This window comes from Rhinopithecus roxellana, chromosome 7 (genome assembly GCF_007565055.1).
Source record: "Rhinopithecus roxellana isolate Shanxi Qingling chromosome 7, ASM756505v1, whole genome shotgun sequence".
Classification (NCBI taxonomy): Eukaryota; Metazoa; Chordata; class Mammalia; order Primates; family Cercopithecidae; genus Rhinopithecus; species Rhinopithecus roxellana.
Window position 1 is genome coordinate 110,528,368 of NC_044555.1, and position 14,634 is coordinate 110,543,001.

The 14,634-nt window shown below is 46.7% G+C and overlaps 1 protein-coding gene across 2 annotated transcripts; it reads left to right on the top strand.

The window, feature by feature from the left end:
* The first annotated feature begins 1,108 nt into the window (after positions 1–1,108).
* ZIC3 (Zic family member 3) lies at positions 1,109–12,647 on the top strand. 2 transcript variants are annotated; one of them, XM_030934237.1, is made up of 3 exons: positions 1,109–2,727; positions 3,854–4,017; positions 12,078–12,647. In XM_030934237.1, exons 1-3 carry the CDS (start codon positions 1,671–1,673, stop codon positions 12,225–12,227), a joined length of 1,371 nt encoding a protein of 456 aa, XP_030790097.1. In that variant the 5' UTR covers positions 1,109–1,670; the 3' UTR covers positions 12,228–12,647. The 2 variants fall into 2 exon arrangements, with proteins under 2 accessions (XP_030790097.1, XP_010358363.1); XM_010360061.2 differs by lacking the exon at positions 12,078–12,647 and adding an exon at positions 4,839–7,049.
* The last annotated feature ends 1,987 nt before the right edge of the window (positions 12,648–14,634 follow it).

Genomic DNA, 14,634 nt, shown 5'->3' on the forward strand with positions numbered 1-14,634 from the left:
AGAATTCAAAGCTGATTAGCCTAGCGATTTGGAAACCACCGTGTTTAGTGCGTTGTGTGCATGTTTTGTGTACACAGGCTAAAAGTGCTCTTGGCATGTTTTGTATTTGTGGGTATGCTTGCTGTTATGTGTATTTGCTCTATTGTGTTTAGTTGTGTGCCTGTGTTTACTGTGTCGTGCGTAGTTACTGTGTTGTATGTGTTTACTTTCTTGTGTTGTGTATTTCATGTGTTGTGTTTGTTTCCTGTGGTGCGCTTGTGTTTACGGTGTTGTGTGCTTGTTTCTTGCTGTGTGCTTGTGTTTACTGCGTTGTATATGTTTGCTGTGCCGTGCCCGGTGTGTAATTCGGGAAGTGGGCAGCGGAAAGTACAGCCGCTGCTCACAAACTAAAGGGTCAACGCTTGGCGCAGACGGAAGTACGGGAGATCAGCTCTAATTGTAATTTCTTCTCCTTTGGGTCTCGGACAGTTGTCGACAGGTTGAGGGCAGAAACGGCGAACTATCTGGGCCTGGGTCCGGGGTCTCGAGGCCATTAGAACTCGCAGTGATTGGGGGTGGACGCAGCGGCTGGGCCGGGAGAGCGAAAATGCTGGGTTTTCCCCAGGATCTGCGCCCTGAAGCTACAGAGGGGACATGTTCTCAAGGTGGTGAGGCAGCGGGGACCCAAGCGGGACTGGACGTTGGGCACCGCGTCTCCTCCGACGGCACAACAGTGGGACCGATCCTCGCGGGGCAAAGAGTTTCTTTGGCCAAAGCGGGTAACGAGCGCGAGAGGTGGGGGGAGGCCCGCGAGAGGCCCGGCGGCGTCCCGCCGTTTGCCGGCTGGAGCCGGCCCCAGTTCCCCGCAGCCGCTCAAGCCCGGTGGAGCCCACTTGCGGCCGCCCGTCAGCCGCCGCCTCACCTGCCAGGCACCCGGCGGCTGCCCAATCAGCGGGGGTCGCTCGGCCACGGCTGCCATGTTCTCCGCTCCGCGCTGCCAATCAGCCTCGCGGCGGCCAATGGGCGGTCCGGCCGGGGGTCAGGTGACCGCGGGCCAGCTGGCTCCCCATTGGCGCGCGCCGCGCGGCCTCCCGCTCGGTTTATGTGCGAGGAGTGAGTGATTGACTTTATCAGTCCAAGGACATTACTCTGGAGGCGAAGAGGTTGGGACTTGCGCGGCGAGCGGCAAGCGGCGAGTACCGAGCCTGCCTACTGCCCGCTGCCCGCCGGCCGGCCGCTAGCCGGTTCCGCCACTAGGCGCAGCCCAGCCCAGAGGCCGATACCCAGGGAGCCTCCTGGCCCTGCGGTTCTGTGCACTCGGGGAGAGGAGGGGTGCCCGGGACAGGATTGGCAAACTCCGCCCTCCACTTACTATTTTGCTTATTTTTCTTTGTGCGCGCCTGTTAGTTTGTTAAACCAGATCTAGTCCCAGAGTCTTTTCTCCTCCCTTCTCCTCCCTCCTCCCCCCCCAACACCCCCTCCCTGCTCTTTCTTCCCCTCCTCCCTCCTACCCCTCTGCAGGAGACTCTCGCAGTGACGGAAAGTTGCAGCCCCTGGTAGCGCCTTGGGGGTCTCCCGGCAGTGTCCAACCGCCGCCACCCCTTTCCGACTACGGCACTTCGGAGATCTCCTCCTTCGCCGATACCCTCTCTCACTTCGGCCGGATCGCCTGTGCCCAGAACGTCCCACCCATGACGATGCTCCTGGACGGAGGCCCGCAGTTCCCTGGGCTGGGAGTGGGCAGCTTCGGCGCGCCGCGCCACCACGAGATGCCCAACCGTGAGCCGGCAGGCATGGGGCTGAATCCCTTTGGGGACACAACCCACGCCGCCGCCGCAGCCGCCGCCGCTGCCTTCAAGCTGAGCCCTGCCGCGGCGCACGATCTATCTTCAGGCCAGAGCTCGGCTTTCACGCCGCAGGGTTCGGGCTACGCCAACGCCCTGGGCCACCATCACCACCACCACCACCATCATCACCACGCCAGCCAGGTGCCCAGCTACGGCGGCGCTGCCTCTGCTGCCTTCAACTCAACGCGCGACTTTCTGTTCCGCCAGCGCAGCTCCGGGCTCAGTGAGGCGGCCTCGGGTGGCGGGCAGCACGGGCTCTTCGCCGGCTCGGCTAGCAGCCTGCATGCTCCACCTGGCATCCCCGAGCCCCCTGGCTACTTGCTCTTTCCCGGGCTGCATGAGCAGGGCGCTGGGCACCCGTCGCCCACAGGGCACGTGGACAACAACCAGGTCCACCTGGGGCTGCGTGGGGAGCTGTTCGGCCGTGCTGACCCATACCGCCCAGTGGCCAGCCCGCGCACGGACCCCTACACGGCCGGAGCGCAGTTTCCTAACTACAGCCCCATGAACATGAACATGGGCGTGAACGTGGCGGCCCACCACGGGCCCGGCGCCTTCTTCCGTTATATGCGGCAGCCCATCAAGCAGGAGCTGTCGTGCAAGTGGATCGACGAGGCTCAGCTGAGCCGGCCCAAGAAAAGCTGCGACCGGACCTTCAGCACCATGCATGAGCTGGTGACACATGTCACCATGGAGCATGTGGGGGGCCCGGAGCAGAACAACCACGTCTGCTACTGGGAAGAGTGCCCCCGGGAGGGCAAGTCTTTCAAGGCGAAGTACAAACTGGTCAACCACATCCGAGTGCACACGGGCGAGAAGCCCTTCCCATGCCCCTTCCCGGGCTGCGGGAAGATCTTTGCCCGTTCTGAAAACCTCAAGATCCACAAGAGAACCCACACAGGTAAGGGAAAAAGCAGGCGGGCGTGGGTTCCACTGGCTATACCCCGTCACGCAGCGGACTTAACAGCGCGAGGGAGAGAGGTGGCGGCCAGGGAAAGGGGCGACGCCCCGCAACGGCCGCTCGAAAAAGAAGCGCTGTCAGTGACCCTCCACCCCTAGCCCTCCCTGTCCCGTGGCGCCTTTGCCGAGTTCTAACTTCCCGGGCAGACTGCTCAGCGGTCTCAGGAACTAATTGGGACCTTCTCGCGCCCAGGAACAAACTGGCGCCGCCTCTTTTTGTCTCCCTTTCTGGGTTACGGTGAAGGGACTCCGAATGTGTTGAGAGCATATTGCTTACAAGCGACTTAGCTCTCGGCACACATTCGTGGAAGGCAACCATAGAAATGCTAATGAAAACTAACTTTCGGTTACTTCCGCTCCTTTTTACACTTGATTGGCACATCTCCTAATTAAATGACTGATACTTTTGTCAAACTATTTTTATTTGGAGTTCCAGGTTCAATTCAGTCCTCCGGGAGGAAAGCTAAAGCAGTTTCGTGGGTTGTTCATAACATCTTGTAAAACTGTCTGGAGCCCCCTGGATTTATATATATATATATTTTTATATATATATATATTCCTCCCCCAAACATTAAGTACGACTACCCAGGCTTTTTAATACCGGGCTTAGCCAAACCGCTGCATTTGAAAGAGGCAAATTAAAAGGTACAAAGAGGCTGAACGGGATTGTCCTGTCCGGGGCCCATTGTCCCGCCGGGCTCGGTTACATCGCCGAGGTGGTGGCGGAACGTGGCCGCGCATTGGGATCCCTGGGTCGGGTGGGGTGGAAACACAACTTAGGGGAAACTTCGGAGGAGCCAGGGGCTTTTCCCTCCTTGCAAGAACAAAGACGTGGTGAGGTTCTGGGCCGGCCCTGCCCCACCCCCGCCCCGACCACCACTCCCAAACCTAGCGGGCTCAACCTACGCTCTTCATTTCTCTCCAGGGAAAATAGATTCTCAACAGCAGCCCCCAGTCGGCGCTCCCTCTCCGGGAAGACCGCCGGGAGCTCAGTCTCCTGCTGCTTGCCTCTGGGAAACTCCGGCGCTGACAGTATTTTACCCCCTTTGGGTTTTTGCCTTTTGCAGGTGAGAAACCTTTCAAATGTGAATTTGAAGGCTGTGACAGACGCTTTGCCAACAGCAGCGACCGTAAGAAGCACATGCATGTGCATACCTCGGACAAGCCCTATATCTGCAAAGTGTGCGACAAGTCCTACACGCACCCGAGCTCCCTGCGCAAACACATGAAGGTAATTACCTCTTTATTAGCGGTCGGCGGTTTGTAAACACTCGGCCCGACGCCGGGCCGCGGAACGGAAGCGCCCGCGCTGCCCACCCTCTGTCCTCCACGTTAAATCCGATTTGCTCCAGCAGTGACACCTTGAACCCATTTTGGGGACCGGGCAGGGTGGGGGCGGGAGTGAGCAAAGTTGGGAGGGGGAGGAAGCGGAGGGAACAATCGGTTGTTTACTGGGAAGCTCTAGCCGAGCTCGCCTAGGCTTGCGGGACTGCCGTGGCCGCCTCTTCCCGACTCTGCCCGCGGTGGGAACCGAGAGTAGCCGCGCCGAACCCGGGGGTGGGTGGTTCATTCGCTCTTTGGCTTCGGATAAAACAATAGGGCCGAGGAGCGCGATCTGATTCCCACACATTTGTCTGCGACTTCGCAGCGCTCAGGGCCCCTGTGCCACCTTCTCTGTACCTGCTTTCCCAAGCCGAAACGGGCTTGATGAAACCTGGGCCCGGATTTAGTATTTTATAGGACCTCACAGTGTAACTGCTTACCCCACTCCATCCGTGGAGAAAGCATTTTTGAAGTGGCATGACCAAAACGGAGTGCTTTATTCCTTTTCCATAATACCAGTCTTCGGAACAAAACTGGTTTTTAGCGAACATCTCCGGGTTTTCTAGACATCGGTAATATGGATTTTCTTTTTTTTTTTAAGCAGCATTTTTCTTTTAAGTGGGTCACTGGGCGGTCTTGTTGTTACAGTGCTCGAATTCTGCTCTTGTTTTTGCTTGCACATTGCCAGTTGGAATTATATTCATTATAATATATACATGTTAATTTTAGGTTCATGAATCTCAAGGGTCAGATTCCTCCCCTGCTGCCAGTTCAGGCTATGAATCTTCCACTCCACCCGCTATAGCTTCTGCAAACAGTAAAGATACCACTAAAACCCCTTCTGCAGTTCAAACTAGCACCAGCCACAACCCTGGACTTCCTCCTAATTTTAACGAATGGTACGTCTGAGGACAAACACAAACCCTGTTAACTATAGAATGGACCAAATGCATTTTTAAAAGAAAACTGAGACCAATCAGATGGAAATGGAGTTTTAAGGCAAGAGGCCATATATAGGGCTACATCTTGTTAACTGCAATTGTCCAGGAAGGTTTTGGGCAAGATCCAAAAGTAGCCATGCCCTTTTCTCAGGATTAGAAAATATGTTTTGGCATTTGAAGCATTTTTTACAAAATCTTTACACTGCTTTTTCTTCCCCTTCCTCTTGCTGTCTGCACACCCCATTCTTAAACTCCTGCAATTCATTTTAACACTTGTCCTGTTTCTCGAGAGGAAGTTATAGAAGGCTTGTTGGTGGTGGTGATGTTAAACTGATGGAAATTCTTTTTCGCCTTAGTGGTGATTGTTTAAACTCTCACAGTCTTAAACCATGCCAAAGTCCTGTTATGTCTTGAACTTTTCCTCAAAGCATTACACTTGTGAATGTATTTTTGTCTAATAGGGTCGAAACTGTTGTTCAGTATTTTTTTCAGGCTGAGGATGTGATGTTACTCTACACAGATTGTGACGTTTAGTATACAGTTGCCTTTTGTAATAACTTTTTTTTTGTAAATACATATCCATTGATGCCATATTTATCGTTTGTAATTTAATTATTGCTACAAGTGCCGGGAACTGAACAATATTTATGGATAAATGTTTTCTAACAAGTTCTGTACAGCTTTTGATTATAACTGCTTTAGCATTAAAATTTTATTGTTTTGAAAGAAGAACACAATTTACAATTTTGGAACCACTGACTCCTTTCTCTTGTTTTGTAACAGCCTTCTTCTACAAAGAGAAGATGTGAGCAAATTAAATCTTGTTTGTTGGTATTTATAACTCACTCAGATCCCTTTTTTAATTGTTAAATTATTTTTCTATTACAGTATAAATTCCTTACAGTGTCAGTTTCCATCTGGGAAGACTCTCCTTTCTTTATCTCTATCTCAGATGGTTGTTTAACTGCGAGTTTAAATGTGTTTGTCCTGGATTTTCGGCATGCAAATCAAATATTACTGATCAATTCAGTTAGTGGCCATGACATCTCAATCTTGTACTTCAAAGACTGAGAAGCTGGATTTAATCATCCCTGCCCTACATATATAAACATAAGGTAACCTAATGAATTTTATGTCCCTTAGTTCTTTATTACCTTACATAAAAATGAAAATTGTGGCAGGATGCATGTCTGTGTTTTCTATCTAGAGATCACCCATATACCTATATATGTTTGTATCTATGACTTATCTAATCTGCCTATCAATCTATCTAGTAGCTATCTATATATTTTCAAAAGATAGCTTATGTCTGAAACAGTGGTGATTAGTAAGGCCAGTTGAGCATTGCTTACTTATGGTTAAAGTGCTTCTTAAAAGAACCATAGTCCATCTACAATTTTGGAAGGCAAAGGCTGATTTGTTTGCTGTATATAGTTCATAATTATCGCAATTATCCATAACATTTATATAGCGGTGTAATAACTGCAGCAGTTCTGAAATGATGCTATGGAAAAAAATTGCAAAATATGTATTTTTAAAGTTCATGATTTGTAGGCAAAGATGTTAAGAGCATTGTTTCCATTAAAATCAATAACAATGAAAAACGGTTGTTTGCTTTGTGATGAAATGTTAACAATCCATTTAATCTTCAGTGAAGCAACTCCTTTGGACAAACGGTTCTTTTACAATGGTTATATGGAAAAGAAATTGATTGCTATTTTGGGGGGCTGGAGTGGGTAGAGTATTAAGACCTTTTTTATTAGGGTGCTGTTTGTTATTGAGCCCAATCTCTGCATGAATAACAGAAAGGTGGAGATAAGGAATTGTAAAGTATTTAGAAATGTATTGAATAGGCTTAAGTACCTCCTTTAAGGGGCAATGCTCTAGGTTTTTGGTGGCAGTCAATTTGGTATTATATATGATCATTTTCAATTCTAGAATTTTGTTTATTGTTCTTTTTGAAGAAATAAAGTCTTGGCACATCTTATTTATGTTATAACATTTTTGTATTTGGTGCCTGATTTTTTTTCATGTTCAAATAAATCAATCTGAAATTGAAATGTTTATAGAACTTCTGATGATTAAAAGAAACTTTGATTCTGTGAATTCACGCAGTTGAAGCAATCTATTTTAAGTTATCTACTGATCTTTGTCAACAGACAATTATTGACAGTTTCTAATTGCAAATTGCTTTGGAGGCTATTTTTTGTTAGTGGAGAATAATGGGGTCTTTTGCATTTTCTTCCACCAATATCCAAGCCTGAATGCCATGAACGGAGATTGGGATGACTCCACATGTGACGAGCAGGTAACCTGGTCAGTCTATCATTCCCAACCCAGACATTCCGATCTTGACCTTGACATTGAGGGTGTTGGACCAGATTCCTATTTCAGGTTTTTTCCTTCACCTCAAACCAGAGACCATTTTAAATGCTCAGCAAGTTCTCAGAAAGTATATATTCATAAGACTGGCTCTAAGTGTGTTCCATTGTGAAGTCTAAATAGTATATTTTTCTTCTGAACTGTACAATGAACTTCCATAATTTACCACTTTCTCCATGAGTTCCCTCCCCCACCCTCAATCTAACCTAACTTTAAATGGAAGTAGAGCCCTGTGTTGGGTACAAGATTCCACCAAAAACTTGCCTCCCTTTCAATTAAATGTATTAAATATCTCCTTAAGAGAGAAAGAGCAGTTTGATCTTTTCTTAGTTACTTGAAATTATTCCACCATAAAATTTTACAGGAAAGTACTCTGAGTGTCCTAAAAGGGGACGATATCAATTAAATGAAAAACAATTATGATAACCATATTAGGAGAATATAAAGTTTTGCCTGTGTAGATCATTACATCTAATTTGGGTGTAGCATCATATTTCTCAAAATCATGTCCTCCACCCTTGTCATTTGCGGTAAACAAAACTCCTTATTTTGATAGAAAACTTTTCACAGATTTCCCCTCTATAATCTGGCTCTGGGAGTGCACATTTACATTCTTGAATATTCAATAAACAACCTTGACAGTAAGTACCCCCCCCCCAAAAAAAAAAACTCATAAATGCTCAAGCCCGAGGCATGGGCCAGACTCTTAGTGTAAATCAACTTGTTACTTTCCCTCTTGCACCTTGTAAGATCTTTGTTGAAAGTCCCTTTTTCAAAATGAGTGATTTTGCATAAGAAGATTCCCACTGTTAGGCAAAAGGGAGGTGGCTATTTCCATGCCAGACAGAAGTTTGGCCTTCATCCAGCTTCGGAAGGTTACAGATAAGGACAGGGTCCACACTAAGCAGGCCGGTCGATCTAAATTACTAAAGTTGGACATGAGTGAGCAGAGACCTCCGCTCACAAAGCCTCCCAGGAAAAGCTGGAGTGTTCAGGACTTCCTCGCTCCTCCCCCTTCTCCCTTCTCCCAGCCTGATGTCTCTGCCTCTTCGCCCTGGCTCTCTCTCCCCCTTCAAAAAAGCTCCCTAAAACAGAGGAGCAAAGTCGAAGGGCCTCTTAACATGTAAGTTTGTGGAAGAATCGCCAGCAGCGTGCCCATCGCCTGAAGAGATTTTCCTGGCACCTAGACTGGTTTCCTCTCAGGTTTCTGTCCCTCGAGTCCCAAGCCTCCAGTGGATCCTTGGCCCGGGCCGGGGCAGAGGCGGCGAGGCCAGGCGTTTCGGAAGTCGGGGCTCCAGCTCAGCTGTCCTCCGGCCCCTCGCTGGGGCTCCCAGGGTCCCTGTCCACACACCAAGTTCTTGCAAGTCTCTGTCGAGGCTCGGGCGGGGGGAAGGGACCTCATTTCCTAGGGTCAATTCTCTCGCGGTCTCTGCCCGCTGACCCTTTGACCTCCACCTACAGGGCCCTTGGCGGCCGTAAGCCGGCGGTCGCCCAGGCTCTGAGGACGCTTCGCGCCCCATCGCCTCCCGGCCTCATTAGGCCGGCGGGGCTGTAAAGCAGGAATCAGCCTCTGCCTAATCCGGACCTGGGGTCAATACGAGCCCAAACAATGGTGAGCTCCGAAGGCCACTGCGTAGCACTGGCCGCAAACTTTGTGTTCAATTCAATTTTCTAAAGCGGTGGGGGTTGGGGGCAGGGAGGTATTCGTCCACCCGAAGGCCGCTTGCGGCTCCCGGGGGTCATCAGCGAACGTCCTCTCTCGCTCGGCCCCTCCGGCCTCTTCGCAGCGCCTGGGACAGAGGGGACTGCGAGGCCCGGGGACTGGTTGTCGGCCCGCGCTGGTGCGCAGGGGCCGGCGCAAAAGGGGCCGCCCCCGTGCCGGGAACAGACTTTGAAGTGGGTTTTTAGCGCGCACGTGTGAGAGCCGGGCCAGGGCCGGAGCGGGGACCCGCTGAGAGGAAAGAGGAGGCTCCGGCCGGGACCCCTACCCCTCCCCCGCTTCCCCGTGGCTCCGGCCTTTTCAAGCCGCGACCGGGGGCCCAGTAGGCCGCCCACACCCACCCCCACTCCCGCGCCCTCCCCGCGCCGCGCGCAGGCGCACATCTCGCAGCCGTCGAGTCGGATTTTGCTGCGAGGGGGTGGGGGGTTAGAGTTGAAAGCGGCTTTGCAGTGCCGCGGCCTCGGTTGAGCTGGAGGGAGGGGAGGAGAGGAGAGGGATGTGGGAAGGGGGGCTGGTTTTGGGGCGGCTTTCGAGTCGTGAACATGGCGGCCGGATGCGAACCCCCGCGGAGCGCAGCAAAGCGTAGACTACAGGCTGCCGAACTGTTATGTAGTTTAAACTCCGTTGTTATTCCTCAGCTCTGGGCGCCTCGCGGAGGAATGTAGGTAGTGGCGGTTGAGCACAAAATTGTTAAAAAAAGAAAAAACGGAAGCGAAGAAGTTCTTCCTGGGCATTCTCCTGGGAAGTTGGCGTGTGCTTTTTGGGTTTGGGGTTCCCATGGGACTTGGACAAAAAACCCGCCAGAGGCCTCCCCACCCACCTGGCCCGACTTGAAACGCCCCCTCCCGGAGCTCCCACGTTTAGGGGATGCCATTTCGAGTTATCAGGCCCCGGTTGGGATTCCACAGAACCTTTGAGTCCCTAAAAATGCCCCAAGAGTGGACAGTATGTTCTCTTTCAGGACAGTGGCGAAGCCTATGAACACGTAGGCACCATTTTCCAAGAAAATGCCCCGGCTCTTCAACAGACAAGTGTGCCATTGCTAGTTCGACCCCTACACGTTGCCCAGGCTCCGTTTTCTGTATATCTCATTTAAACGTGAGCCTATGAAAATTGGCACTGTAGCTTTGGTGTCTGCCCTAACAGTTGGTGGTCTTATGTTAAGGGAAAAAACGGCCAGAATTCCGAAAACTTTTAATTCAGCTTTTGCTTAACTGCCTTAATGCTGGCGTTGAAAGAACCCCTGGTAGCTCTGGGATCTCGAGCTCGTGTTTTCTCCGTAGAAAAATGCTGCAGATTCACTTTCAGATGTGTCTTTTGTGAGGGAAAAGAAAATGTAAGATTTTAAAAAGTGTAGTAATTGAACCTCAGCTCCTCTAGGAAAATTAAACGGTTCGAACTCTTCCAGGTTGCGTCTTCGTGGAGACCAACGGCCAAACGGAAAAGTCAGCCCTCTTGGGGTTGTCCAGTGTCACGCATTTGGGCTCCTGAAGGTGTGGGGCAGTTCCCGTGGGCCACCTTGGGAAGGGCCCCAGGTGGGTGGGCAGGTCATTAGCAAGGCTGGCCCAGATCTGGGGGGAAATCTGCAAAACAGTGCCTTTATCTGCAGAGAACAATTGATGGGGTTGTCTTTCCTCCTTTTCAGTGCACAAAGAAGACGGCTTTGGAGCAAGAATTTGGAATATGCATTTAAGTTGTCGTGCTTTGCATTGGAAACCCATGGGCAATTAAAATAAGCATGCCCTGTAGTATTTTCTGTCCTTTTCTTATGTGTGATTCCTGCAAGTCAGAGGGGGCCGGAGCCTCTTCAGTAGTTTGGAAACTTGTTTTGAAATTGCCACCAAGCCGATATTTTTTTTTTTTTTTTTTTTTTTTTCCTGTGGGTGAAGTTTCCTTCCCCGGTTCACTCACTCCCCCTTTCCCCACCCCCTCACTGGAATTGTATTGACATCTTTGAGAGATCAAAGGAAGTAAATGGTGCTTGCTGTATACTCTGTTTTTCCATACTGTAGTGTGAACCCTGAGGTTTGAGCTTTTTTTTGGTTAAATCTCTTGGTACCAAAAGTGTGGAAAATAAAAAGTTCATTAACTTAAGAAAGCTTTAGCCAATGGTTAGACGGGGTTTGTCCCTTTAAGAGCTACAGAGCCCAGATTGTCTCTTAAATTGACTTTAAAGTCGAGCTAAGATGCATTGGTGGACTGTTTCCCCTGGATACCTGCGGTGTTCTTTGGGTCATTTGATATGGTAAAACTGGTTGATTTTCATAGGAGTTATGTGAATGGAATTTCTGCAAAACCGGGCAAGTGATAAATTGATAGAGCTCTTATATTTGTTTGGATGACGACTCCAAAGGGCACTGCTCTTTTTTACCGAGGTTTGGTTCTATCATAACCATTGAAATTTACAGCTTGGAAAACACTAACTTTGCTGGAAGCATTTGAAGCGGGGAGTGTTCAGAGTACTTGGACTAATGGTAACTTAACAGAGGAACATAAATCCTTTGAATATTAGAGAAACTCGTTTCAAAAAATCTGTTGAAACTGAAGAAAATCTCTTTCATTAACATTTAACAAACCAAGCAGTTTTGTATATTTTTAATCTGATGACAGTTCAACCTATTTACAAATCTGATGAATGGAGAGAAATGTAAGCTTTATAGTAACTATAACAATAGCTTTCACCAGATGGCAAATTTATGTTTGATCTCTAATAGGGTGTGTGTCTTGTGTCATATGTTTTATTAAAATACAACCTGCGTCAACACCATTTGAATTTGAGGTGTTAAAAATAAAACATTCCATCGTGTTTTATTATAAACCAGAGTTTAAAACAACATATCCATGTAACGTTTTATGACATTTTTTCTAAGAGGAAATGTGGCCTGTTTTGACCTATCTGCAGTTCACTTTTTGTTTTTTTGCCAGTGTTGTCCTGCTTGGTATCCGGGACAGTCTCTAATTCCTGACGAAGAACTTGATACTGACGTTGGTATGCAGCAGCCAGCCCTCCATAACACTACCTATCCTAAATGCAGGGTTAATGCCGAACCTACTGTGCAAGAAATGATTTACTGATGAGGTTTCAAAGAAAACCACATCAATTTGGATGTCTGTTACCTTGAAGTGATCATTTTAAGAGTAGTAGCTTCTTCCCTAGGTATAAAAAGACTATTTTCTTCTTTTGGTGTATTTCATCCTGTGTTGAGCAATCATTTGTGAAATGAAAAAGCAAAAAAACTCCCCCCAATTTAGGATTTATAAATGGGAAGATGGAGGTGAAGTCTGGCCTAATTCATAACCCAGTATGCATTATCTCATACATTGTGTTGACCTTGTTGAAAATCTTTTTCAAATATCAGCATTCTATATGTAGAACTAAAGTGTTTAAAACTAGAAACATGAATTATTGTTTTGTTAATTTCATGTTTGTGTTCAGAAAGGAATACCCAGGATCCCTTCAATTTTTGTTTGACTTAAATAAAACCATTTAAATTATTTTTGTGATTATTGTTTTATTAAAATGACAGTAGCCCCTAAATAACTTTGATTAATCTGTTGACTTGGGACAATTTATGTTCAATTCACATTTTTCACGATATAGCTGGGCTTTCACTAGGCAATAAATGGGGGTGGGGAGGAACCTGCCGAACAAACCACAAACAACTGTTTTGAACTCACAGTGTTTTCCCAGAGGGGTTCAAGGCCAGGTGCTGGGAAGACCAGGGGAAGAATTCAGAGTCAAGGATTGATTGGGGTGATTAGGAGGAATGAAAGGATGCAGGAGTTTGGAGGGAAAAAAAAGAGCATTTGAACACCAATATTTGGGTGAGAAAGAGAGGGAAAGATACAGCTGAAGATAACCTGAAAGATGAAAAGAGTGCCTCTGTGGCATCCAGGGAGGAGACATTGCAATATTACATGTATATTATTCAGAAGCCCTGAAGTGGTTTTTGGGGCAGACAATTTGGCACAACCATTGATTAGAACACTTAGAGAATCATGGAATATAGGTGTTATTAAAACACAAGTTGTCATTAATTATCTGTAATGTTAGAGAAGATGAAGGCACTACAGAAAAATTATTGGAACTCTAGATACTTGATTTCTCATTTTAAATTTAACATCTATAATCTAGTGTAATCTGTGAATGACTATCATTCTATTTATTTGGCATGATTATGCGATGATGAAGTATTATAAAATTGCAGCCTGATAGAGTATATTACTATTATTCTTTAGATCCAGTTTCATTGAAATTTTTGGTAAGTAGACTGATGATAGTATAATTTTTTAGTAGTAGGAAACATGCTCATCTCCCTGTGATTCCAATTGTTCATTTACATCAAGAATAATAGAAAAGGCCAGGACAAGGAAGCCTATGATTCTTTGACTCTCAGCTTCCTAACACCTGACATTTTCTATGCCCCATAACAATGTTGGTAAAATTTTTGTGTTTTGTTTTGTTTTTAAGAACAAGAACTGTGTTCTTTCAGGCAGGCAGTGGAGTATAATAATGGGATTGCTGAAAAAGCCCTACGAAAGGTAAGCTACAGAGTTGTTCATGAGCCAGCTGCACTGTGATAATACCTCTTAGGGTTGTTCTATGGACTAAACAAGAAAATGTCCATAAAGAGCCTGTCACGGAGTAGTCCCTGAACAAACGATGCCTTCTTTTCCCCTTGCAGGTAGTTATTGTTTTGTTGCGTTGGGGTAGTTTCCTATTTTTACTATTATAGAATATTTTACTAAAAACATATAGTGGTTTGTACTGCATTGCAAATTTAATAGTTTTCAGAAAGTAGATGGAGATTTGTGGCATGTAAGAAATACTGCATTTCATAAGCATAATCACTAGATCAGGCATGTGGGTTTATGAACATAGCTATGAATATTTAAACACATAAAATTAAAATGTTATTAAATGCCTGTTGTTCATTATCTTCCAATGAAAGCACTTATTCTTAGATAAAAATAAGTTGTGTACTTAAAATCTGTAAACATGGTAATTTAATGGTTTGGTTTTAATTGAATAAAATTTTTACTTTAGTCAACAGCTTGATTCTTATATTAAAATTCAGTGACAATTTTACAATGTGAAAGTTGATATTCACATATAACAAAAAGATTAAATCTATGTCTTAAATTATTCAGTTTCCCCTTACCAAATTTATGATCATATTATGTAGTTGTGACTATAGAGTAATGAGGCTGATTTTCTTTGGAGCTTGGAAGCTAGCCCTGAACACAGTTCCCAGTGAGGAGTCCTGAAATGTTTTGACCAATGTCAGCATCCTTCAAATAAGTTTATGGATTCCGTGGGTGATGGATTCACTTAAGATAACAACAACAACAAAACAGACAACAACCACTAGTCTTACTACTTTACAGCCATACTTTTGGTTTTATTATGTTGTAAAGGTTACTCTGATTTTATATTATGTTAATAAACTGAGGCTTGACTGAAAGCATAGAAATGCTCTAC

Bases quoted from the DNA above. Each gene is read 5' to 3' on its own strand.
- ZIC3 (XM_010360061.2), top strand. From the start codon at position 1,671: ATGACGATGCTCCTGGACGGAGGCCCGCAGTTCCCTGGGCTGGGAGTG. The intron at 2,728-3,853 runs GTAAGGGAAAAA...TGCCTTTTGCAG, and splicing joins CCACAAGAGAACCCACACAG to GTGAGAAACCTTTCAAATGT. The intron at 4,018-4,838 runs GTAATTACCTCT...TGTTAATTTTAG, and splicing joins CCCTGCGCAAACACATGAAG to GTTCATGAATCTCAAGGGTC.